This window comes from Gobio gobio (assembly GCF_949357685.1).
Source record: "Gobio gobio genome assembly, chromosome: 23".
NCBI classification, from domain to species: Eukaryota; Metazoa; Chordata; class Actinopteri; order Cypriniformes; family Gobionidae; genus Gobio; species Gobio gobio.
The window spans coordinates 39,467,350-39,494,341 of NC_137119.1; the positions used below are offsets into that span (position 1 = coordinate 39,467,350).

The 26,992-nt window shown below is 39.8% G+C and overlaps 1 protein-coding gene and 1 long non-coding RNA gene across 2 annotated transcripts; one reads left to right on the forward strand and one right to left on the reverse strand.

The window, feature by feature from the left end:
- Nucleotides 1-26,448, forward strand: plekha4 (pleckstrin homology domain containing A4). The gene is made up of 19 exons (XM_079806323.1): nucleotides 1-77; nucleotides 12,569-12,641; nucleotides 12,737-12,832; nucleotides 14,317-14,389; nucleotides 14,494-14,594; nucleotides 14,667-14,785; nucleotides 14,860-15,069; nucleotides 16,428-16,656; nucleotides 16,741-16,818; nucleotides 17,651-17,719; nucleotides 18,589-18,669; nucleotides 18,768-18,905; nucleotides 19,598-19,696; nucleotides 19,881-19,989; nucleotides 20,073-20,128; nucleotides 22,126-22,551; nucleotides 22,778-22,893; nucleotides 23,633-23,724; nucleotides 23,947-26,448. Exons 1-19 carry the CDS (start codon nucleotides 37-39, stop codon nucleotides 24,852-24,854), a joined length of 3,114 nt encoding a protein of 1,037 aa, XP_079662449.1. The 5' UTR covers nucleotides 1-36; the 3' UTR covers nucleotides 24,855-26,448.
- On the reverse strand, nucleotides 12,510-15,460 carry LOC307119789. The gene is made up of 4 exons (XR_013815675.1): nucleotides 14,846-15,460; nucleotides 14,641-14,766; nucleotides 14,460-14,559; nucleotides 12,510-12,623 (listed from the first exon to the last, which is right to left on the reverse strand). It is a non-coding gene; the product is annotated as an uncharacterized lncRNA (long non-coding RNA).
- Nucleotides 26,449-26,992: the final 544 nt, after the last annotated feature.

Below are 26,992 nucleotides of genomic sequence, written 5' to 3' on the forward strand. Positions count from 1 at the left end.
CGTTTGTCTCTCAGAGCGAGAGATGCTGAAAACACCATGACGCTGGAAGTTGCTGTCGGGTACCGAAAACAGACCAGGTACAAGAAATTTACTGTTTATTCTTTCTTCTACTACACTTGATATTTGGTTTCTTTATGTAGTTTGTAGTTATTTGTTGTGCTCATGTACTTATTTAACAACTGTACTTGTTTAAACACTGTTTAAGAAAATACATCATATTTATGATAGTATGATAGTCTTTGTGGCCTTAATCTGAACATCCCATATATATATAAAAAGTTTTATATACACATTAGTTTTAGTTCAGTATAAGGTTTCTTAATTATATTAGAAGGATTGCTGAAGGATCATATGACCCTGAGGACTGAAGTAATGCTATTTTGATCAAATAAAATGCAGTCTTGGTGAGCATATGGATGATACCCAAACTTTTGAATGGTAGTGTAAATGAGTGAATTCAAGTTCACCACCATTCAAAAGTTTGGGGTTGGTAGATTTTTTTAAGTGGAATTCAGTATGTATGTAATGGTGAATGAGAGAAAGAGTGAGTTATTTCAGACACATGAATGTGTACAGCAGCATATGTTGCCTGATGATTTATTAAACATCATCAAGACAAGTTGGAGGTTATCCTAACTTTAAGAGGTTATAAGAGGTAATTTTTAAGAAATTGTTCTTAAGTTTTGTCTTTTGAAAAATGTTGGAAAAGGATTACATTTTTAAGGAATGTTTTTGGCAAAACAAAATATTCTTATATTTATTCTTAAGTTAGAAAATTGCAGTTAGGATAAATCTTATTCTTAAGAATGTTTTATGGATCCGGCCCCTGGTTATGACATAATAAAGTGTGCAATAATAATCCTCAACACAAACCTTTCTAAAGAACTCTTATCTTCACACACACAAGCTAAAATAGTGTGATCTTCCTGTCCAGATCAGCAGCGAGCATTTCTCAATAAATGACTGTTGTTTTGTTCATGAGGCATCTAACAGTTCATGCTTTGTTTTGCACAGACTCTATTTGTATGTGTGCTGCACAACAGACATTATGCAACCATTTCTCAGACACTCACACACACTCCTACACCTCGAATACTCAGTGCCCACATGTATTCATGCATTCTTGCATTATTTTTTTTACTTTACAAAATATTTTTTTTTACAAAAGATTTTACTTTACAAAATATAGAATAAAAATGCTACTGCAAAAACCTGTTAATTGTAAAAGTATGTTACAAGCAAACACATAGCAACACACTCACCACCACTCAGAAAACCCAGAAACTGCATAGAAACACACAACCACACAGAATACCAGAGAAACTGCATAGAAAAACATTAACAACCACCCAGAACACCCCAGCAACCACATAGCAACACAAACACCACTTAATACACCCCAGTAACTGCAAAGCATCACACTCACAATCACATAGCAACATACACACAACCATGCAGAACACCACAGAAACTGCATAACACTCCAGCAACAGCGTAGCAACACACTAACAACCACTCAGAACACCCCAGCAACACACTCACAGCCACTCAGAACACCCCAGCAACAGCATAGCAACACACTAACAACCACTCAGAACACCCCAGCAACACACTAACAACCACTCAGAACACCCCAGCAACACACTCACAACCACTCAGAATACCCCAGCAACAGCATAGGAACACATTAACAACCAGTCAGAAAACCCCAGCAACAGCATAGCAACACACTAACAGCCACTCAGAACACCCCAGCAACAGCATAGCAACACACTAACAACCAGTCAGAACACCCCAGCAACAGCATAGCAACACACTAACAACCAGTCAGAACACTCCAGCAACAGCATAGCAACACACTAACAACCACGCAGAACACTCCAGCAACAGCATAGCAACACACTAACAACCAGTCAGAACACTCCAGCAACAGCATAGCAACACACTGACAACCTGTCAGAACACCCTAACAACAGCATAGCAATACACTAACAACCAGTCAGAACACCCCAACAACAGCATAGCAACACACTAACAACCAGTCAGAACACCCCAACAACAGCGTAGCAGCACACTAACAACCACTCAAAACACTCCAGCAACACCATAGCAACACACTCACAACCACTCAGAACACCCCAGCAACAGCATAGGAACACACTAACAATCACTCAAAACTCCCCAGCAACACCATAGCAACACACTCACAACCACTCAGAACACCCCAGCAACAGCATAGGAACACACTAACAACCAGTCAGAAAACCCCAGCAACAGCATAGCAACACACTAACAACCACTCAGAACACCCCGGCAACAGCATAGCAACACACTAACAACCACTCAGAACACCCCAGCAACAGCATAGCAACACACTAACAACCAGTCAGAACACCCCAGCAACAGCATTGCAACACACCAACAACCAGTCAGAACACCCCAGCAACAGCATAGCAACACACTAACAACCAGTCAGAACACTCCAGCAACAGCATAGCAACACACTAACAACCAGTCAGAACACCCCAGCAACAGTATAGCAACACACTAACAACCAGTCAGAACACCCCAACAACAGCATAGCAACACACTAACAACCACTCAGAACACCCCAGCAACAGCATAGGAACACACTAACAACCACGCAGAACACCCCAGCAACAGCATAGGAACACACTAACAACCACGCAGAACACCCCAGCAACAGCATAGGAACACACTAACAACCACGCAGAACACCCCAGCAACAGCATAGCAACACACTAACAACCAGTCAGAACACCCCAACAACAGCATAGCAACACACTAACAACCACTCAGAACACCCCAGCAACAGTATAGCAACACACTAACAACCAGTCAGAACACTCCAGCAACACACTAACAACCACGCAGAACACTCCAGCAACAGCATAGCAACACACTAACAACCAGTCAGAACACCCCAGCAACAGCATAGCAACACACTAACAACCAGTCAGAACACCCCAGCAACAGCATAGCAACACACTAACAACCAGTCAGAACACCCCAGCAACAGCATAGCAACACACTAACAACCAGTCAGAACACTCCAGCAGCAGCATAGCAACACACTAACAACCAGTCAGAACACTCCAGCAACACACTAACAACCAGTCAGAACACCCCAGCAACAGCATAGCAACACACTAACAACCAGTCAGAACACCCCAACAACAGCATAGCAACACACTAACAACCACTCAGAACACCCCAGCAACAGTATAGCAACACACTAACAACCAGTCAGAACACTCCAGCAACACACTAACAACCACGCAGAACACTCCAGCAACAGCATAGCAACACACTAACAACCAGTCAGAACACACCAGCAACACACTAACAACCAGTCAGAACACCCCAGCAACAGCATAGCAACACACTAACAACCAGTCAGAACACCCCAACAACAGCATAGCAACACACTAACAACCACTCAGAACACCCCAGCAACAGTATAGCAACACACTAACAACCAGTCAGAACACTCCAGCAACACACTTACAACCACGCAGAACACTCCAGCAACAGCATAGCAACACACTAACAACCAGTCAGAACACTCCAGCAACACACTAACAACCAGTCAGAACACCCCAGCAACAGTATAGCAACACACTAACAACCAGTCAGAACACCCCAACAACAGCATAGCAACACACTAACAACCACTCAGAACACCCCAGCAACAGCATAGGAACACACTAACAACCACGCAGAACACCCCAGCAACAGCATAGGAACACACTAACAACCACGCAGAACACCCCAGCAACAGCATAGGAACACACTAACAACCACGCAGAACACCCCAGCAACAGCATAGCAACACACTAACAACCAGTCAGAACACCCCAACAACAGCATAGCAACACACTAACAACCACTCAAAACACCCCAGCAACAGTATAGCAACACACTAACAACCAGTCAGAACACTCCAGCAACACACTAACAACCACGCAGAACACTCCAGCAACAGCATAGCAACACACTAACAACCAGTCAGAACACCCCAGCAACAGCATAGCAACACACTAACAACCAGTCAGAACACCCCAGCAACAGCATAGCAACACACTAACAACCAGTCAGAACACCCCAGCAACAGCATAGCAACACACTAACAACCAGTCAGAACACTCCAGCAGCAGCATAGCAACACACTAACAACCAGTCAGAACACTCCAGCAACACACTAACAACCAGTCAGAACACCCCAGCAACAGCATAGCAACACACTAACAACCAGTCAGAACACCCCAACAACAGCATAGCAACACACTAACAACCACTCAGAACACCCCAGCAACAGTATAGCAACACACTAACAACCAGTCAGAACACTCCAGCAACACACTAACAACCACGCAGAACACTCCAGCAACAGCATAGCAACACACTAACAACCAGTCAGAACACTCCAGCAACACACTAACAACCAGTCAGAACACCCCAGCAACAGTATAGCAACACACTAACAACCAGTCAGAACACCCCAACAACAGCATAGCAACACACTAACAACCACTCAGAACACCCCAGCAACAGCATAGGAACACACTAACAACCACGCAGAACACCCCAGCAACAGCATAGGAACACACTAACAACCACGCAGAACACCCCAGCAACAGCATAGGAACACACTAACAACCACGCAGAACACCCCAGCAACAGCATAACACACTAAAAACTAGGGCTGCAGCTATCGATTCTTTTTGTAATCGATTAATCTAGTACTTAATCGATCGATTAATCGGACAAAAAAATGTCTGTGTTTTTAAACAACCAAAACAAATAATACATAACGAAAATGAAGAGGAAAAGCAATTTAATTTATTAACATGCACAACAGGTTTCATGCTGTAATCTAGCCCTGACATCAAAGTAAATATCTTTTATGTAGATTTCTACACCTGCAGCATTTACCATTAGGCTACTAACAAATAATATATCATTCCTGGGGTGAGCCTATTTGCTATGGTAACCTAGCAACCTGTTTGTGTGTGCATGTGCATGTGTGTGTGCATGTGTGTGTGTGTGTGTGTGTGTGTGTGTGTGTGAGTGCGTGTGCGTGTGTGCGTGAGGCTTCATTGCAGTTTGGTACAGCACTAATACATACATTAATTTTCAATAGAACGCTGCATTTGGCTTGCATCACTTGCATTGCGGTGCATTTTAGGTGAAGCATCCGTTCGAAAAATCGCGTCACAACATCACGTCCCGGTATATACAGTGAACGCATGCTGAAATTATTGTTGCGTGGCTACATAAAAGTTTAAGCATATGTGATGCATTGCCACGATTGGTCTGACTGGCGTGAGAGAGAGGAGGGTGCATGTATGTGTGTGTTACTGATTTTCTACTATTAAAGTTGGAATTTTTCCAACAAATACAAAAAGTGCATTTCTTTGTGATTTTAAAATACTTGAAGAAAACGGTTCACTTTCAGCAGTTATTGTCTATGGGGCAGATTTCTGTTTGTTGTACATCAGATACAGATAAATTAACAAAGCAGTAGACCTACATTACATTTATTTGGATGCATTAATGAGAGAGGGATTGTGTGTGAATTACTCATTCCGTCTCTATTCATTACGAAGCTGTGGTTTGTAATTACTTCAAGGGTATTCAAATGTATGCCTATAACGGTTGAGTTGAGTTTCTAAGCTACTTTAGTGACTCTACTTTAGTCACAGGACGGCGTTGACACTGCGTTTCTGCGCAGCTCTCCGCGCGCGATCTTCACGTGAAAAGAGGTCTGCCTTCAGGGCGCGCGCGTTGTCAGAGACGTGACACGGCTCGGCTCTCTGTGTCACAGAAAAAAGCTGAGCACTGAATGAATAAGTTTTCCGTATTGTTGTTTTTGAATAGTGCACAATCGCTTCAATGTTCAAACTGGCAAGGCTTTAAAAGCATTTACTTGACAAACTTTATGAGGATGAAAGTGAAAGCGATCTGGCTTCGGGGCTTGCGAGCGCCTTGTGTGTGTGTGTGGCAGCCATAAGAACGGTAATCAACTTACATAAACTGTGTAAAACATGCAGTTACTATAGTGATTCTGGGCATCTAGAATCTAAACTAAATTCAAAATGTATCACGCGCTATGGTGTGCTTCCTGAACATTTAACAGCGGTCCGTGTGAATCAGATGTGCGCGTCATAGGAATTTAACGAGGCTTCGAGGCAGAATTTTTGCCTCGAGGAATTTTTGTAATCGAGTTAATCGAGTAACTCGATGAATTGTTTCAGCCCTAATCACAACCACGCAGAACACCCCAGCAACAGCATAGCAACACACTAACAACCAGTCAGAACACCCCAATAACAGCATAGCAACACACTAACAACCACTCAGAACACCCCAGCAACAGCATAGGAACACACTAACAACCAGTCAGAAAACCCAAGACACAGCATAGCAACACACTAACAACCACGCAGAACACTCCAGCAACAGCATAGCAACACACTAACAACCAGTCAGAACACTCCAGCAACAGCATAGCAACACACTAACAACCAGTCAGAACACTCCAGCAACAGCATAGCAACACACTAACAACCAGTCAGAACACTCCAGCAACAGCATAGCAACACACTAACAACCAGTCAGAACACCCCAGCAACAGCATAGCAACACACTAACAACCAGTCAGAACACCCCAATAACAGCATAGCAACACACTAACAACCACTCAGAACACCCCAGCAACAGCATAGGAACACACTAACAACCAGTCAGAAAACCCAAGACACAGCATAGCAACACACTAACAACCACGCAGAACACTCCAGCAACAGCATAGCAACACACTAACAACCACGCAGAACACTCCAGCAACAGCATAGCAACACACTAACAACCAGTCAGAACACTCCAGCAACAGCATAGCAACACACTAACAACCAGTCAGAACACTCCAGCAACAGCATAGCAACACACTAACAACCAGTCAGAACACCCCAGCAACAGCATAGCAACACACTAACAACCAGTCAGAACACCCCAACAACAGCATAGCAACACACTAACAACCACTCAGAACACCCCAGCAACAGCATAGGAACACACTAACAACCAGTCAGAACACTCCAGAAACCAAACAGGCCTGACATTGTTGAAAAATAGTTTTAGATTTACCAATAAAATATATTTTACTGTAAAATACTGTAGGATTTATTTGATACATTTTTTATAATACATTTCTATTTTTGTGGGTTTTTTTATTGGTTATGTACATTTGTTTCAAATTACATTACCAAAATGCCTCCTGTAACGCCTGAAACATTGTTGCCATATCTTTAAGTGAATTTCTGGCAACCACAGCTGCCAGAGTTCCTGCAGAGCAGCAACAACTGTGATCATTCATTCTTCTAATTCTACTCTCTCTCGTTCACGCACTCCGTGAACCCATCCAGTGGTCAGTCAGGGCAAAACAGCTGTTATGTGTCACTCTAAGATAAGGGCCAGCAGCACCCAGAATAGCACGAGGACAGACTCCTGCAAGACTTCTTGAGCCGTTATTTAAAGTTTGTAAGGATATCGATTATATCTGGAGCGCTTTACTACCTGAAATCCTTGAGCTGGGTTAGTACTTCATCTGCAGATTGTGAAACTTGTGTGCTTGTAGTGGGTTTCTGAACTAACACCACGTTACTTGTGATTACTTTGTACGTTTCTATTAGTGGTATTTGCCAAGTCGACTAACACCATTACTATTTCTCAAAGGGTTTGTGACTAGAACAAGCCCCTAACCATAAGATCTGAACGGCATGTGCGCGTTGTGTGCATGTGCATTGTCCTCATGTTGAGGAAAGATGTGTGTGGCTTACGATTTTCACCTGCAAGCGAGATTGATCAGAGTTAGGGATAGAGTCTTTTGAATGACCATGGCAGCACACTCACAAACTCTCAAAAACAGCACTGCATAGCAACACACTGAAAACCACTCAGAACACCCCAGCAACTGTATAGCAACACACTGAAAACCCCTCAGAACACCCCAGCGACTGCATAGCAACACACTGAAAACCACTCAGAACACCCCAGCAACTGCATAGCAATACACCGACAACAACTCAAAACACCCCAGCAACTGCATAGCAACACACCAACAACAACAACAACTCAGAACACCACAGCAACTGCATAGCAACACACCAACAACAACAACAACTCAGAACACCCCAGCAACTGCATAGCAAAACACTGAAAACCACTCAGAACACCCCAGCAACTGCATAGCAACACACCAACAACAACTCAGAACACCCCAGCAACTGCATAGCAACACACCAACAACAACAACTTAGAACACCCCAGCAACTGCATAGCAACACACCAACAACAACAACAACAACTCAGAACACCCTAGCAACTGCATAGCAACACATTGAAAACCAATCAGAACACCCCAACAACTGCATAGCAACACACCAACAACAACAACTCAGAACACCCCAGCAACAGCATAGCAGAATACAACCTCTCAAACACCCCAGCAAATGCATAGCAACACACTGAAAACCACTCAGAACTCCCCAATGACTGCATTAGCAACACACTAACAACCACTCAGAATACCCCAGCAACAGCATAGCAAAATACAACCTCTCAAAAACACCCCAGCAACTGCATAGCAACACACTAACAACCACTCAAAACACACCAGCAACTGTACAGCAACACACTAACAACCACTCAGAACACCCCAGCAACAGCATAGCAGCATACATTACAACCTCTCAAAAACACCCCAGCAACTGCATAGCAACACACTAACAACCACTCAGAATACCCCAGCAACAGCATAGCAAAATACAACCTCTCAAAAACACCCCAGCAACTGCACAGCAACACACTAACAACCACTCAGAACACCCCAGCAACAGCATAGCAGCATACATTACAACCTCTCAAAAACACCCCAGCAACTGCATAGCAACACACTAACAACCACTCAAAACACACAAGCAACTGTACAGCAACACACTAACAACCACTTAGAACACCCAAGCAACAGCAAAGCAGCATACTACCTCTCAAAAACACCCATGCAACTGCATAGCAACACACTAACAACCACTCAGAACAACCCAGCAACAGCATAGCAACACACTAACAACCACTCAGAACACCCCAGCAACAGCATAGCAACACACTAACAACCACTCAGAACAACCCAGCAACAGCATAGCAACACACTAACAATTACTCAGAACACCCTAGCAACCCATTTAAAACACTCAGAAGACCCCAGCAGTATTGAGTATTGCACAGGAAAGCACCACTAAAAATTTCTTCAAATGTAAATATCTAGTTTGCATCAGTACAATAGTTCTGTTATTCTGATAAATGATTAAAGAATGTCAGTGGGCACATAAAGGAATGACGTGAAGAACAAAATGGACTGGACTTTCCCAACAATCAGTGTCCAGTGATGGCAGCAGTAGTTTTCAGAGTTGCTAGAGAGGACAGAATGGATGAGGTGTATGTGCACAATAACAGCAAGAGAATAAATGAGTATAAGAATGTGAGATGATACGTGTTTCACAAAGCAAATGTGGCCAGAAATGACTCGGCAGATATTAAAGTGTGATAAAACAAGGCAAATGGTTAATGTCTCTAAAAAACTGACCCCGTTTCACAACACTCTACACTTACACTAGCCTGGTCCTACCAGACTCTCGAACATTTCATTTGTACAGAGAGTCTGGCCACTCTCCATTGACGACAAGCATTAACTTCCATGAAGGCGTGAACTCTGTTGAAGTTTAAAACTTCTGGATCGGCCCAGAGCCACTCTGAATCTGCCATAACCAATCGCTAACGTCTGGTCATGACGCATGTCATCTCAAACTAGCGCAAACATCACGTCATCGTTCTCAGCCACTCCCTCTGTTCGCTGATTGGGCCGGTTAAAATTTGACCAGAGAAAACCAGAGAATATACTGCAATCCCAGACGGAGTACTGAAGGAAAATGAAAATTGAGCGGAAGTACGTAGGAGGGTGGAGCCAGGCTACACGTACATACCAGTCATGACTGAACATTAGCCATAGTTGCGTAAAAAAATAAATAATAATATTAATAATTTTTCAATGACCTTCTATTTTGAATTATTTTATTTTTAATCTAATTGTTTTAATAAAATTAGTGGTGGGCATAGATTTTTTTTTATTATCTAGATTAATCTCACTGTAATCTTGGAATTAATCTAGATTTAAATGGCTCATTTGAATTCTGCCGAAGGCATTCAGAATATGTGTACTCGTAAGTGATCGTTTGTCTTTTTGTAGTTTGAATAATAAATAACTTCTGTCCCTTTAAGACCTGACGCACGCATGGATCCCAAACACTGTTACTGTGAGCTGGTTAAGACTGTGTTTACGTTAAAACTCACCAAGATGGGCATTGAGACATTTTTGAGTGTATTTGACCATTAATAAACTGGAAAAAGGAGATCATTTTTGCACTTGTATGTCAGAGGCGGCTTTATTACGGTATGTGTGTGTGCGCTTCAGATGCGAGTGCGAAATCTGCGGGAATTAGTAGAATTAACGTTATGTGCAACCCTGTGCGAAATTCAGACCGGTCACACCAATACCAACATGCTGTCATGAGGAAACACCCGTTCGCAATGTTCAGAGGATTAAACGAACTGAATGAGAGGAGGCGGGTGCGTGTCAACTCGCTGTCGGTCGGAGAGGAGAGGAGAGCGCAGCTGATATGTAGAAAATGAACATTGTATCGTTTCAGATATTTCAGTATCGCTACATAGCGAAATATCAATATTTTTTGATAACACTAGTAGGCATACACACAGGTTCGAAGACTCGTTCTCTCGCCCCCTACAGTGCAATCCGGCTAGGTGTACATCCGCACTAAAATATCAAGGTGAAAGTCACCATAGCTTGCGTAGTATAGATCCAGCTCCCAACACAACTTTAAGAATAGATTAACGGCAATATTTTTTTTAAGTCTCACGTTAACGCAGCACGTCAACGCCGATAACCACCCACCACTAAATAAAAAAAAACAAATATTATGAATTATAAAAATATTTTTTACAAAGTAAAATGTTTCCATAACTAAAAAGGCATTTACATACATGTCATACTTCATATTTTACAAAACTGTACGTAGATTTAATTGATTTCAGTCTTACAGGAATGTCAAACAAATTACAATGAATTTTCTGTTTTATAATTGATGTTTATATGTGAATAAAATCCATTTCACAAGTAATGGGTAATGGGTAATATATAAAATGAAATGCAGACATACTACATCCGCCATGTCGTTACTGTCACAAGACCTACTAGCATCAGCTTCACTGTCATTCATAAAACTGTGGCCTCATGGGATAGTAAAGTGTCCATTGAATCTGAACTTCAGAATCTCTGTGGAAGTAGTAGGTTATCAAGCTACTTTTCGCCTTTTTCATTTTTTCGAATACTACGAATTCTGACATGCTACTCTTTTGGCGTACTGTTTTTTTGCATACTTTAACGTAGGGAAGTTTTCAATTTCTAATGCAGCAAATTATACAAAATCATTGGGTGGAGGTGCATCTACTTTAACCAACATTGGTGCAAGTCTGTGATTCTGAGGGGATCTGTGTGCGGTCCCGATATTGAACTGTTGTCGGTATCACTTCGCCCATTTTACTTGCCCCGTGAGTTTCCACCAATATTCATCTCTGTTGTATACATCCACCCAAAAGCTAATGTGAAAAATACATCTGACATCTTATGTGAAACAGTGCATCGGTTGCAAAGCACTTCTCGTACAATGGAGAAACACTCAGTAAGGCAGGTGGTGAACTAGCAATACTTCACAATGAGCAAAAGAAAGCATATGGCTGTGTCTGAAATGGCATACTCTCTTGAGTAGGTACTTCTTACTTCGCAAGCGCTAAAAACCTGTGTGTAATATGAATGTAATCTGGACGTACTACATTCGCCATGTTCCCCTTATCATGTGACCTACCAGCATCAGTTGCGTCATGTCACCGCCTTTCATCTCCCCTGGCTTCATGTGATGGTAAAGTATCCATCGTATGCAATGCACACTTCAGACTCTTGCCGAATTAAGTCATGCTGGGACTTTTTGCCTACTCTTTTATGAGTGAATTTGTACATACTTCTTTTGTCACATACTAGTATATGTGACAAAAGTATATGATATATAAGTATATGATTTCGGATGGGCTTTTAAACCTAAAAAAAGGAAGTATCTGTAGAAGGAATGGAGTGATGTTAATATTCAGGAGAGGGCTCCCTCTGGTGGTTGGATGAGTGAGTCTCTGGCTGTGGCCTTACAAAATCTGGATTGCATACCAAAACCTCTGCAATCAGGGCAAGCCTTCCTAAACCTGATATTGAACCATGACGGACTGACAGAACTAATACCTCAATGAATCAAAATCTACGTGTCCTTTAAATCCAAAACTGTGGTTTAACAGCAAAGTCTTCTAACCTGAACAGCTTGACGGTTATTGATGATTAATTCGGTGTCCATCTCTATTGTCTCTCTAGGATGGAGGATCAGGACAGGGTCAGTCAGGCCTCCAGCAGCGCCACAGTGTCCTTTCTGCCAATCAGAGACAAGGCGAGTCATATAAACATATCTTTATGCATTTGTACACAAACACAGGTAGACGTTCAAACCCAATGACACCATTTGTGTGATTTATATATGTGCAGAATCATGAAAAAGTGCAGGCGTTTGGAAAGAGATGTCAAGCGGCAAAAAGAGACCCCAACTGTCCTGTGGTGATCAGAGGATGGCTGTACAAGAGGGTAACTTTACGCTTTAACGCATAATACTGACCATCAATGCAGTATCACCAGATCATGACCAATAAAGATCTCAGAGAAATCTTTACAAATATCTTAAAACATGTTTTTACTTTAAATACAGGGTGTGGATCTTTGTATTCACAGTGATTTTCTACATTATTTACATTTATGCATTTGGCAAACGTTTTTATCCAAAGCGACTTACATTGCATTCAAGGTACACATTTTACATTTTGTCAGTTCTTGCTTTCGCTGGGAATCAAACCAATGACCTTGGCGTTGCTAGCACCACACTCTACTGTTTGAGCTAAAGGAAAGCCGGGAAACATTATGAAAATAACTACTTTTTTCAGCAAAATCTTTGATATACAGACCCTGATATATCTACAGTTTGAGTATGTGTTGTTATTGTAAACTAAAACGTTTGGTGACACATTAGGGAATTGTAATAAAGCTGAAATAAAATACAATATAAATATCAGATGAAAAATTTAAACTTATTAATGTAGCATTAAAATGACTAAACCTAAGACAGAAATAAAAAATAAAGCTATATAGAAAAATAATACTAAAATAAAAAAAAATTAAGAGACCTTTTCTGAACTTGTTTTATGTTATGGCAGCGGCTATTTGCACAAAGTGAAAATAGCATATTTCCTTAGCATCTATCACTTTTTGCACAAAGTGAAAATAGCATATTTCCTTAGCATCTATCACTTTTTGCACTAAGTGAAAATAACATTTTCTTAGCGATAGATGATATTCACACTAAGTGCACATAGCTGTAGATGCTATTTACTAAGTGAAAATAGTGACATACTCTATTTACACCATGTAAAAGTAGTTCTTTGCAATATGTGTAAATAGTAATTAGATACTATTTATACTTTATTTTGAAAGATACATACTATTTGCACCTGAATATTGTTGTACATAAACAGGATGCAATAATAGAGTGCAAATTATTACATTTATTACAATTATTAAATGGATGCCACCTTAATGGGACAATAAAAGCCCTCCCTCCCTACACCTACCCCTGACCCTACCCAATAAATGATTTTATTATTATTAAACATTTCAGTAGGCACTTTATTTCCATTTTAAGAACATTTCCTTCATTTCTATTGAAAGTAAAGGCCTTTCCAATGTGATATGCGATAAGAAAAGAGAGAAGATCGAGCTCTGCAAAAGGCGGATTCGAACCCGGGTTATTTTTTTAGCCTTGTTTTGGCATTTTTAGGCGGAGCTAGTTTGAATAGCACTTGCCAACAAGGCACACCATTTGCACTTGGTGTAAATAGACACTCCATTATTTTATACCACCTACACATTTTTTACTTTAAGATCCACAAAAAATATACAAAATACAGATTCATAAATTAAAAACATGGTCGTCTTAGAAGTGTAACTGCATTTTAAATACATCAATGGGTCAAATATTTCAGATATTTGTATGTCATCATAACCATCTCTTTCTATAGGACAGCACTGGACTGAAATTGTGGAAAAGAAGATGGTTTGTTCTCTCTAATTACTGCCTATATTATTATAAAGGTAAAACCATGTTATTGTTTTATACTAGATCTAAGTGCATTCCTTTCCATTTCAAAAAGACTGAAATTACCATTTTTCTTATTCCCTGAAATGTCTTTCTCCAGACAGCCGTGAGGAGTCGGTTCTGGGCAGTATTCCTCTTCCCAGCTACAGGATTCTGTACTGCTCACCTAGAGAGTGCAGGAACCGCAAATATGCATTCAAGGTGAGAGTGAACGTCTCCTTAAAAATCCTAAATGTACAGTACATACCTCATATTCTCACTGTACACATTTAGGTGGTTCATCAGGGCATGAGGCCGTACATCATGAGCGCTGAGACACAGGAGGACATGTTGGGCTGGGTCAGGGCTCTCAGCCAATCAGCAAGCATGGAGGCTGATGATATAATGAACAGGTGAACCTCAAACTTTTTATATTTCAAATTCTTTTTTATGGATTGTGTAATTCACCTTACCGCTTGTTCTTTAGACGCTGTGCCAGTTTTCAGGACTTCACTCAGATGGGAGATAACTCTGAAACGTTGGAGCTCCAGCACATGACCCCGTTTCCAGAAAGAAACGCCCAGACCGCGACAAAACTGACCAGGGTGCAGACAGAACCGACTCTACTGGATCACGAGATGACCGGGATTAAAATGAAGACACCAGAACTGAGAGGAAGACATGGGAGCAGACCAATGTAAATGATCTGAGACGCTTCACAATTATACTGCATGAATGACCTTTAAACTCACTATAACTGGACAATAAACTTACACTTTTCTAGCATTTAAGTTAGCCAAGGTCAATCAAGGTTTCTTCTGAGAAAGCAGTTGTAGGTTGTAACCCTTGTGCGACCTTATGGACATTTTTGACTTTTTCAGTTGTTGTTTTTTTTTTAATATAATTAATGCCAACTGCATACATTTTGGCACAAGTGTGTATTTTATTGGAACTTTATTTCACCCCCATTCCCTTTAATACATCTATTTTACACTAATAACACAAAATAGTTTCACTCAGGACAAATTTTCACATTGAAATGTTTAATTCTAGGGCAATTTAACTATAAAATGATGCAATCTTTGTTGGCAAGGCTTCAAAATGTTCATTTTGATGGTGCCATTTTCTCAGATTTGGCCTATAAAGCAATACTCGCTTTATTCCTGTTTTCTGCTTTTGCATATTATAGAGCCAATTGGATAAATTATGCATCTATAATTGTGAGTTGGTAAGGATGTCTGAGTGTGGTATGCATGTAATTATATATATACACACATGTTTTTTTAGATATTATCCTCCAATTTGGAACACAACTTATGCAGTTTTATGGCTTTGATTTTCTAGCAGTTTTAGAGTTCAATATATATTAAAACAAATATTTTATATAAAATATGTTCATAAATCATTTTCATATACTTAAACATCTATAACTTTTTTTCCCACTTTCTAAACCTTTTTACTTCAACAAAAATCTGCCAAGGGACTTCTTTAAAAATGTTATGACAGTTTTTGAACGGATGTTTTTGGACATGGAAAATTTTGTCCTCTATGGGCCTATGTGTAACTTTTTGTAATTGACACACAAGGGTTAAATGACCCTTCTACCTCTTTCTGAATTAAACAGCCTGTTGTTGCTGATGTATTCATAAGAGCTCTAAGTATAAAATCAGTGTTTCTCAACTGGTGGGTTGCAACCTAAAAATGCATCACAAGTCTGTTCTGCTGGGAAAACAATGCAAAATGCAATTCATAAAACTTATTAAGTGAGACTTATTGCATATTATTGGGCGTATGCACTTCATGGTAATAGTAATTCATTTTAATGACATTTTTTTTTGGTTGGTATTGTGTTGGGACACCACTTGATATCCAATGTAAAATCTAGGCCATCAAGCAAAACCAGTTGCGAATCACCTAAATCTTCCATTTGTTTCGTCCCATCCTTCAATAATGGCCTCTTTGCAATCCCTGCAATACATTGTGATAAATTCAGAACAATCCATGCAAAAATGCCACTTGAATTGTTAAGATCGGCTCTCTTTTTCTCTCTATCAGTGCGGCTGAAGCTACTGAGCACTCCCCAAGTTTGGTAAACGCAGATGAGGATCCTTTTTCCTTCCTACATCCAAAAGCAGCCTTCAAGCAGCCTCCATTTCCCAGAGATCTGTACGGGTCGCCGTGTCACGGTAGCATGGGCAGAGCGGACGTTTGGCCCTTGGATAACTGCTCAAGCGCACCCCTGTCACCATACATCTACACAGAGAGAGGACATGTGCCCGATCAGGTGAAAATAAAGAATATACACAAATGTGCCAATACGGTCATATTCAAAATACACACTTCCTTTAACTGTCTATCTGGGTTTCAGTCTTTTCAGCCTGAGTTTCCATGTTCTGTGTGCTACTCTTCCAACTACCACACGGCTGAACACATGGTGATGTGCAAGGTAAGACAAATCTGTAATATGTAATGTTATCAATCTTTTTTTAAAGGAATTTTCCATGCAATACAGCACAACTGATGTTATCGGTTCTTTTAAATGGTTCAATTAATATATTGAATTTCAATGAACCGTTTCAAAAGAACAATTCTTTCACATTATCACATGGTCTCTGACATCCCTGTGGGGCATATTACATGCTCTAAAATATTATATTAATGAAATTAAGCTATTTATTTAAAAAAAAAAATAATTGTTTATAAGATTTATGCTGTTTGACTATTAAAGTAAATTGTTTTTCACATTTCACGCCTATTTCAAGCTGTTAGATGTTAAATATCTTCAATTGAATTTTTTGTTACCATTTTTATGTAGCTTGCAAAAAAACTAGGGCTGTCAAAAGATTAATCGTGATTAATCGCATCCAAAATAAACGTTTGTGTTTACATAATATATGTGTGTGTACTCTGTTAATTATTATTTATATATAAATACACACACAAGCATGTATATATATATATATTTTTTAAAGTTATTTTTATATATAAAACATTTATATTTATATATATTATAGATTATATAAATGTATATACAGTACATACATGCAAATATTTCTTAAATATACATGAATGTGTGTGTATTTATATAAAAATAATAATTTACAGCGTACACACACATATATTATGTAAACACAAACTTATCACGATTAATCTTTTGACAGCCCTAAAAAAAAGGTAATTTACTTTTGAATGGCTGTCATTGGAGAAAAAACAAAACAATATTGCATATTGATTGTCATTATGGCAAATTAATTAGATTTTATTTTATTTTGCTCCAGGCAGGTAAATCAGACATCCTCATGGAGAGAGAAATACAGCCAATCAGAGATCTGGAAAACGATACAGATGTAAGTGCACTGTAATGTGTGTGTGTGTGTGTGTGTGTGTGTGTGTGTGTGTGTGTGTGTGTGTGTGTGTGTGTGTGTGTGTGCGCGCATGTGAGAGTGTGCGTGCATGTATGAGTGTGCCTGAGTGTGTGCACGTGTGTGTGTGTGTGTGTGTGTGTGTGTGTGTGTGTGTGTGTGTGTGTGTGTGTGTGTGTGTGTGTGTGTGTGTGTGTGTGTGTGTGTGTGTGTGTGAGTGTGTGTGAGAGAACTCATGTCAATTTATTGGATTGTTTCAAATATTAGGCATTCCAGCATAACACTACCTTCATATAATGCATATTACTATTGCTAGGCATGTGCATGAATAGGGACCTCATTTTTAATGTTATAACCGTGACATAATAGTGTGCGTGCTTATTATTATAAAGGTAATCTACAGACAGCACGAAAAGATGGCTTTTGATGCGTTTTACATTAGCGATGTGAAGTCTGATTCTTTTACGCAAACCAGCGGCCGATATAATTGTCAAATTCAAAAGTTATTTTGTTGAGTTGTTAATGAATTTCGAATTCAAATTTTTTGTTTTGGGTGACCTATCCCTTTAAGTATATTTCTTAGGGGAATACAAAATGTACTTAAATGTATTCTTAAGTTAGAAAATAAGAATAAAATAGATTTTTATTCATATGACTGTACTGTTGACTCAAGAGCTACTACAATCGGATGACTGTTACATTTGTAACATCAAACATACAGCTTAAAAAGAGAACTGTAAATGGAAATGTAACATTTTTACGAACCTCTTAACTTCTGTTTTAAGATGATTTTTGTGAATCCGGCTCTTTGAGCTTCTCTCAGCCATTGTCCTCCTCCTCCTCCTGTCCTTCAGGTGGTTCTCACTCGTCTGTGCGGCTGTGATAAACTCCTGCAGTCTGTCTCTATGCAGCTGGCTCAGTTACAGGCAGATAAGGTCTGTCACACAAAGATCACGTACACTGAAATAATGCACACATACAATCAAACAAACACATCACAAAATATTCCTGCCTGCTCTTTCCCATTCTTTAGAAAAGCGTTGAGTATGCTTTAGAAATCAAATGGCTGGGGAGGGAAGACGGACTTCCTGGAGAGCAGGAAGTATCCCAGAAGGCTTTGCTTCAGGAGGAGCTGGTTACACTACGAGCCAGAATATGCGATTTGTCATTGGTAAAGTACTGTGTGTGTGTGTGTGTGTGTTGTCTATGGTTGAATAATTAATCTCCTGTGATTTAATGAAATAAATGTATGCGCTGCATGTTTCAGAGAGAAGCGTGCCAATGTGTTCTTACAGCGTCTCGCTTCACAGTAAACAAACTCCATCTGCATCTGCTCTGAGTTTGAGTAGCTTTAATGTGCATTTGTGAACACACAATGTCCCAGCCCAAAATGTCCCGGCCATCTTCTCATACTTGTAATGAGAAACACTTATCAACAAAATCATAAAGAGAATCGGTTTTCAGTCAAAATATATTTTGATGGTTTAACGTTTGAGAATGAAGAAATTAAGGCAGCCATTAAATATTAGTTTTGTAACTTTACAATTGTAATGTATTATATAATATAAAATTATATATTTTTTTACAGTATTTTACAGTGAAATTACAAAATGTAATATTTCTTTTGTTTTTAGTAATAATGATGATGATAATTATTATTATTTTATAGCCATATTGATATATAATAGTCGCGCAGCCACACAGCAAACCAAGATTTTTTTTTAAATCACTTTTTAAATTGCAATCGCAATCATCATCATAAAAATCGGAATTCGGTTTTCTTACTGAAAATGTGTTATGTTTATGTCACTTTAGTAGAGCCGATTCATGCATTAATAATCCAGCGACACCTCTCTTCATCAGGAGATGGACAAATTGTGGAGTGATTATGAACGGATGGAGAGCGAGCTGTCCGTTTTCCATTCTCATCTCCAACACATCCTGCACTTCGGAATGCCGCAGGTAATGCCACATTTGAGCACAAGATGCTCTGCTCCTATTAATGTTCTTTTGTGTGCCACCATCAGCATACAGAAACATCTGATTTCTTTACAGTTTTTGGCATAGAGACTTTAGACTGCTAAATGGCTACTTACAGATTGCTAAATGGCAAAAAAAAATAAAAAATAAATCCATATAACCCCAGGAGCAGATTCAGGCACAGAGGCAGCTCTGGATGATGGAGGATATCTTGTGTGGTTTGAGGGTGAACAAGAGCCGCTTTATGGCCTTACTGGGTCTACAGACGCAGGGGGGTGAGTAAATGTGTCAGTCTGTGTCAATGTGCATTCATTTAAACACGTAAATGCTGTAAATAATTTCTCTTTCTGTCCTCCAGTTCCTCAGCCAAAACCTGTTTCCTACTTTGAGGGCGAGTTAGGAGGCTTCAACATGGTAATGAGATGCACTATACGCACAACGTCATAGAATGTCTCTGAACAGATTCACGCCCACTTTTAGGGGAAAATAAACTAGACTTCAATACAAAATAGCGGCACAAAACAACGTCCGTTCACAGCCGGCAGGCTTGAATAACTTAAGAAATCACCAATATTAAACATGTCAAGTAATTATATGTCCACCCTGCCTGCCATAGAGTGTGAAAGATACATCCACACACTTAATTTGGTCAATTTAAAAAACATGTCCCTTCATTCTCCAACCGTCAAATTGGTGTAACAACCCCACCCAGTGGCCAGAGGTGTCTTACCCGGACATTTACACGTACCTCATCGAGTCACCAGGTAAGCCAGGGAATGATTTAACTTCGTTTTTGAATCATGAAGTACAGATGATGCTATCGGAAGCTAAGTCAGGCTAGTTAACTATGGCTGGACAGAAAATTGCTCTCATTACTCTAAATATAAAGACATAATATATACATTTAAAGCTACACTATGTAACTTTTCCGTCCACTAGAGGTCGCCTGTTCAAAACAAAGGCGTAGTTTGATGACGCCACGTTTGAGCGCAGAATCTTGGGACATGTGGTCTTCACCTCACAGCCGGTGGAAAACAGTCAGGATAAGACTCAGGCAGAAATCATGTTCATGGATGCGATTATTAACGTTACTGTAGTCTGAAGCAGAGCAGGACCGAGTGTTGTGGAGCTGAGCAAGGCCGCAGGAGCGATTGAAGAGCGGGACTGTTATTATGGCACAGTCGCCGGCGAGACTTTTATTATGACACGGTTGCCGGCGCCACTTCCTCTTTTCCAGTCATGAGTATGAGGTAACGCAACTCTGTTTATCATATTAGATATATCTGAGTGTGTTGAAAGGGAAGTTATGACGTTCGCTCGGCGGCTGCTATGACACTTGTTCACGCTGCAGTGAGAGTAAAGTGTTTCACTGAATAAAACCGGAAACTGAGGGTAACGCAGATATGACTCAATCGACAGGCGACTCCCTCAAACGCATAGCTCACCCGTCCCGGTTCCTTGGTTAAAAGAGCAATTTCTCACGATTTACAAATAGTTGGAAACATTTGGGATATTCTAAGTACTCAACTGAACAAAATATATAACCCTGGCCTAGTGGTTTTTAGATATTTTACTGCAAAAATCTTACATAGTTCACCTTTAAAGATGTTTACTGGCAAAAAACGAAGTAAAATCATTCACTTGTTACACCGATTTGACGCTGGGAGAATGAAGGGACGTGTTTTTAAATTGACCAAATTAAGTGTGTGGATGTATCTTTCACGCTCTCGGCAGGCAGGCTGGACATATAATTACTTGACATGTTTAATCTGAGTGATATCTTAAGTTATTCAAGCCTGCCGGCTGTGTACGGACATTGTTTTTATCGCTATTTTGTATGGAAGTCTAGTTTATTTTCCCCTAAAAAGGGGCGTTGACTAAATTAACAGTTACGTTCCCAGATGTGCCGGTAGTCTGTATACTACATTTTCAGGAAATTAAATACAATGTTGTTATCACATCGGCCCTGTCCAAAATGGAACCCTAAGCCCTTGTGATCATTCGATGAGTCCGCACTTTCGTGATAGCCGCTTTGACTGACGGGTAGAGGTCTGCTGCGAAGCTCGCCTCCATTCTCAAAAGTGCCAAATGACAAAATGGGAAGCCATTATAAGCAGCCATTATAAGTCCACAAGCGACATGAAGTGTGCCATATGGGACAGGGCCAGTCTCCATTTCTCACGTCACCTTCAATAATCAATTCTCAATTAAAATGTGTAACTTTCACTAGCTTAGTGATTTTAAATCTTAGAATTGAACCAACAAACTTCCGTTTACCAGCCCCGAGTCTTAACCAGTACACAAACACTGCTAAAAGTTACACCAAATTGCCATGGATCAATGTGTGGTTGAAGTGTAGTTGGACAGACACTCTGCTGTGTCAATTTAATTTCAATCTTTCTCTGTAAAAGGAGTGTGTGACTGAAGCAGAGCAGCAGGACTACATGAAGATTCACCAGAGTTATAAGAGATGGACCAAAGAGAGGCCTGCCAATGACAGCAGGATGAGCGCTGAACACGAAGTCCCACACGAACCACTGCATCTGACGCGCGTCATGACGACTACCCTCCCTACGTCTCTAATCGCAGAGCGCATTTTTGTAGACGACCCCTATCCTGAGTTGCCCGAGCGAATCACCCTGCAGTCAGGACTGAGGAACAGCCAGAGGAGTGCTGCGAAGAAACCCAGCAGAACGACGCATGAGACGGCCGACAAGAACAGACACTTACACTGGGCCGACGGACCGGAAGAGATGATGTCGCAAAAGAAACTGCCTCAAAGTCCCAGAGAGAAGGCACTGGCTGATAGAAAGGTCTGGACACACCATCAGCAGGAGGTGAAATCATTTATTTCATATTAAAATGCTGTTCACTTTCCAAAACACATTTTCCTGTTGTATAGTGATTCCTCCATATGATATTAGGAAAAATATCTAATCAAGAGCTTAGAAAGAACCCACAGCCTGCTGGGAAATGTAGTTAAATTAGAAACTAAATGAGTCCGAGTGTAATCATAATACATACGGATGACTATATGCATGTGTGCATGAATGCATGTTACAGCTCGAGCCTGAAGCCTTGTGCCTTACAAACTCTGAGTCTGACTGCGACGCTGCCATGAGCTCTCAGAAACGCCAGACTAAACTCAGACAAACGGATAAAAGAGACAGAAGTATGAGGTATGGATATTTACACCATCTACACCCGTGAACAAAACAAATGTTAAAGCTACACTGTGTAACTTTTTTAGTTTATTCTTAGCTAAAAACACTTAGTTTTTTCAAAAATATATGTGCTCATTAATGTATATTTACTTCTTTCAAGTAATAAAGTATTTTCGTAAGTTTATAATATGCCATTGAAAATACATACGGGTAATGGGTTCGAATGCCGGTCGCCATGTTGCCCCTCCATCTTGAAAATACATCAGCCAAAGAGGGACATACATGTAAATTCAAGCTTCGCCTTTCGCGTTTTAACACTCGATGGCACCGTGTCGAATGTGGACGAGGTCGAACTGGAAGCCATGTTAATCTTGGACTAAATCGGCCACCGTAGGAGTTAAAACGAAATCGGAATTGAGAGGAACAGAAACTAATATTCACTGGATGGTCACATAGCTTTTCACCACTAGATGGGGGAAAATATCACACAGTGTAGCTTTAAATTGACAGTAATGAAAGATATATTTGCATGAATACAAATACATGCTTTCACTGTGAATGGTTTCAAAATTGCATTTAATCTTTAATTTCTCTGAGCGCTGTATGTGGTGCATGTCTTTAAATCTCAAGCTTTATGCCGTGTTTAATTCAAGCTGGGTTGTTTTAAACTAGCAGAACAGCTTCTTTCTATTGCTATGTCATTTACATCATTCTTATTGCCACTATATGTCTCTTATTTTTCTTTTACTTTCAGTGCAGCCAGAGAGCACTTCATAGACGACATTCATCCCTTGAAACTTATTACAGCCAATGAAAAAGAGACTGATGTCCAGAAATACACACCAGGTTACATGCAGCATCTGTTTTGCATTATGCAGATATATGCATTATAAAATATTTATATAGAATTTTCAATAAAAAATTATGTTAATTAATCCACAATAGCTAATACACATTCATATTAGCCACATGCTGCACAATCACAATTTGTAAAGAATACAAGAATTTCATTTTAATGCAAGATGTGTTAAATAATAATAATCTAGTCATGTTTCTCTTCTTTTCCAGATTCTGCTGTTGTACACTTGAGCAACGGCTACAGCAGTGATAGACGCAAATTTAAAAGCCACAACAGAGAGTCGGCCAACCCAATAATGCCACAATGTGACGACGCAAAAGTGCACAGTGAAATAAAGGACAAAACAGCACAACAATCATCTTGCAATGACATCATCGTCATAGAAAGCCACTCCATCAATCATATTTCAACTCTTACAGTGTTTAAGGGACATCAGGGAAACAATCAAACACACAAACCTCATAAAAAGAACAGAAGTTCTGACAGACAAAAGCTGTCAGTCTCCGCTAACGTGAAATCTGAGTGCTTTCTGTCAAATAACCGACGGTGCGAGTTAGTCCCGGTCTACGTTCATGGAGCAGCATCCCTCCCTTCAGTGGAAAATCAACAATCAGACCAGGGAACCAATCAAACGCCTGATAAACCAGTGGGAGGAGACTGTGGTCAGAGGCAAAGTCCCAAAACAACATACGAAATGGCACATATTGGCCAAACAAATGGAAAAAGCTACACTGACCTCAAAGAAATGCCCGATCAACCACCAGACGCTCAGCCAATCACATCTGACAATCAGTTCACGTCCAACTCTGACCAATCCAAACCAGAGCTGTGCATCTATGAGGAAATCCAGTTTAGCCCGCCCATATCTGCAGAGGCTGACGAGAATCAGAGAGATCAAACAAGTGGAGAGGAATTAAACCTCACCATAAAAGAGTCTGGACCGTCTGAGGTCAATGGGACTTACAGTACAAAAAACGCAAGTAGAGCAGGAAGTGATGTCATGTGCAAGAGAGAGAAAGAGCAGAAAGTTTACAGCTCTGTCACGAAGAGCTCAGTAATAAACCATCACGTCCAGGACTGCAGGCCGCGGATAACCGTGGTCAGCACCAGCCTGTAGACATGAGCGAGGCTGAAGAAAGTGTGAGAGAAAGAGATATCAGAAGTGGACAGATCATCGAACAGCTTCAATCCTTCATGGCACCAAGCAAAAGCATCCTCCATGATTAGGGACTGCGTGTGAACCCCCTGAACTGTAGTTTTAGTTGAGAATGGGTCACAGAGCTGATTCAACACTGGTCATTTTTATGTAATTTAGCAACAATCATGAGAAGAATTTGTTCTTTTTATACATGCATATTAAATCTCCAGACTACCAAGATAATACCTCTAAATGCATACAAACTCTCAAGTTTATTAATTGACCTGGAAATATTACTTACATTTCTACATGAGCATTAATCAATTATCAACTTTGTGATTTGTGAGACCAATTATAGTGATAGTCTAATAGTAAACACATTTGTGGCTTATTAATTCAGATGCTTTCTGTGGTTTTGCCAAGTAGGCCGTGTTCCTGGATATTTGCTATAAACAGTTTGATTTTAGGGTTAGGGTTATGACTTCAACACATTTTCAACACATAAGAAAAAAATCTTAATTATGACACAGTCTTCATTTTTTCTTAGTTATGCCTTAGCATGTCATAATTTTGACTTTTTAATGTTATAATTTCAATTTAGTGTCATAATTATGGGTTACACTTTATTTCGATAGTCCACTTTAAACATTCTACTACACTCTAAAAAAAAAAGGTTCTATATTGCACCAAAAATGGTTCTTGGCTCGTAATCATAGGGGAACCTTTTTTAGTGCTATATAGCACCAATTTTGGTGCTTCAGTGGTTCTTCAGCGGTTCTTCAGAGGTTCTTCACCGGTTCTTTGACTAAGGTGCTATATAGCACCTCTGAAGAACCGCTGAAGAACCACTGAAGCACCAAAATTGGTGCTATATAGCACTAAAAAAGGTTCCCCTATGATTACGAGCCTTTTTTTTTAGAGTGTAACTATAAGTAACTTTGCAACGACATGTCAACTAACTGTCATTAGAGTATTAGTTGACTGTCAGTAGACTGGTAGGTTATGGTTAGGTGTTAGGGTTCGGGTTAGTAGAATAAGTTGAATTGTAGTTGCCAAATTCCTTATAGTCAGTAGAATGTCTGTTGGGGGACAAACAAAATGAAGTTTTAGTAAATATTAATCAGACAGTCTACAAATACTCTAATGACAGTTAGTTGACATGTAGTTGCAAAGTTACTTATAGTTAGTAGAATGTCTAAAGTGGACTATCAAAATAAAGTGTTACCTAATTATGACTTGGAATGTCATAATTACAACTTAAGTGAGTTTTGATTTTTTATGTCCTAATTTCTGTTTAGTATATCATAATTAGGATTAACCAAAACATGATTATTTTCATATGCAGGTTTCCATATCCTCCAGTTGAAGGTTGACTGTTTGTCTGACAGGAATTTTGGCCCAGAAGCAAATAAAAGATGTTGATCCAAGATGTTCTGCTTGGTAAAAGACATATTCGTCGTGCCTAATGAACATATTAGAAGTTTATTGATTTTAATAAAGAACTTTGTACTTTCGTTGCAGTGTTATGTGATGCTATTTTTGTTGTTATCTAATTAAACCATCTTACGTTTGAACCTACAAAACAATGCTGCTGATTCCTCCAACGTTTTTTATTCATTTATTTTTGTTCTATTCTATTTAAAGCTGCAGTCCGTGACTTTTTTTGGGTTAAAAATGATCCAAAATCAATTTGAGCAAGTACATGACCAGCCAGTGTTCAAAACTATCTCCTTACCTATTCACAACGGTATAGCTTGTAATGTGTTATAATTTAAGTGGTACTGGTGGATTTCAACGGGAATTTCGAGAATGTCTTTGCGTCAATACGTCACGTTTGTACACATAAAGAAAGAGTCCAGCTAGTAGTCGTATTGCATGCGAGGATGCTGCAGGTGGTGGATCATTTATAGCCTTTTCTCACAGCAGCTGGAATGATTAAACTTATCATTTTAATGGCGGATTGTAATCCAAACGACAATCATCAGTGACAACTGGAGATTCACCCGTAGTCAAAAGCAAAAGATTAGACTGTACAGAAACTGAACACAGGTAACTCTAATACATACTAAATACACAGTCACACAATGCTGATGTTGTTAACATTAACAATTTTAGAG

Excerpts from the sequence above, each read along its gene's own strand:
- plekha4 (XM_079806323.1), top strand. The coding sequence starts at position 37 with ATGACGCTGGAAGTTGCTGTCGGGTACCGAAAACAGACCAG. Across the intron at positions 12,833-14,316 it reads GAGGATGGCTGTACAAGAGG|GACAGCACTGGACTGAAATT; the intron begins GTAACTTTACGC and ends CTCTTTCTATAG. Across the intron at positions 14,595-14,666 it reads ACCGCAAATATGCATTCAAG|GTGGTTCATCAGGGCATGAG; the intron begins GTGAGAGTGAAC and ends GTACACATTTAG.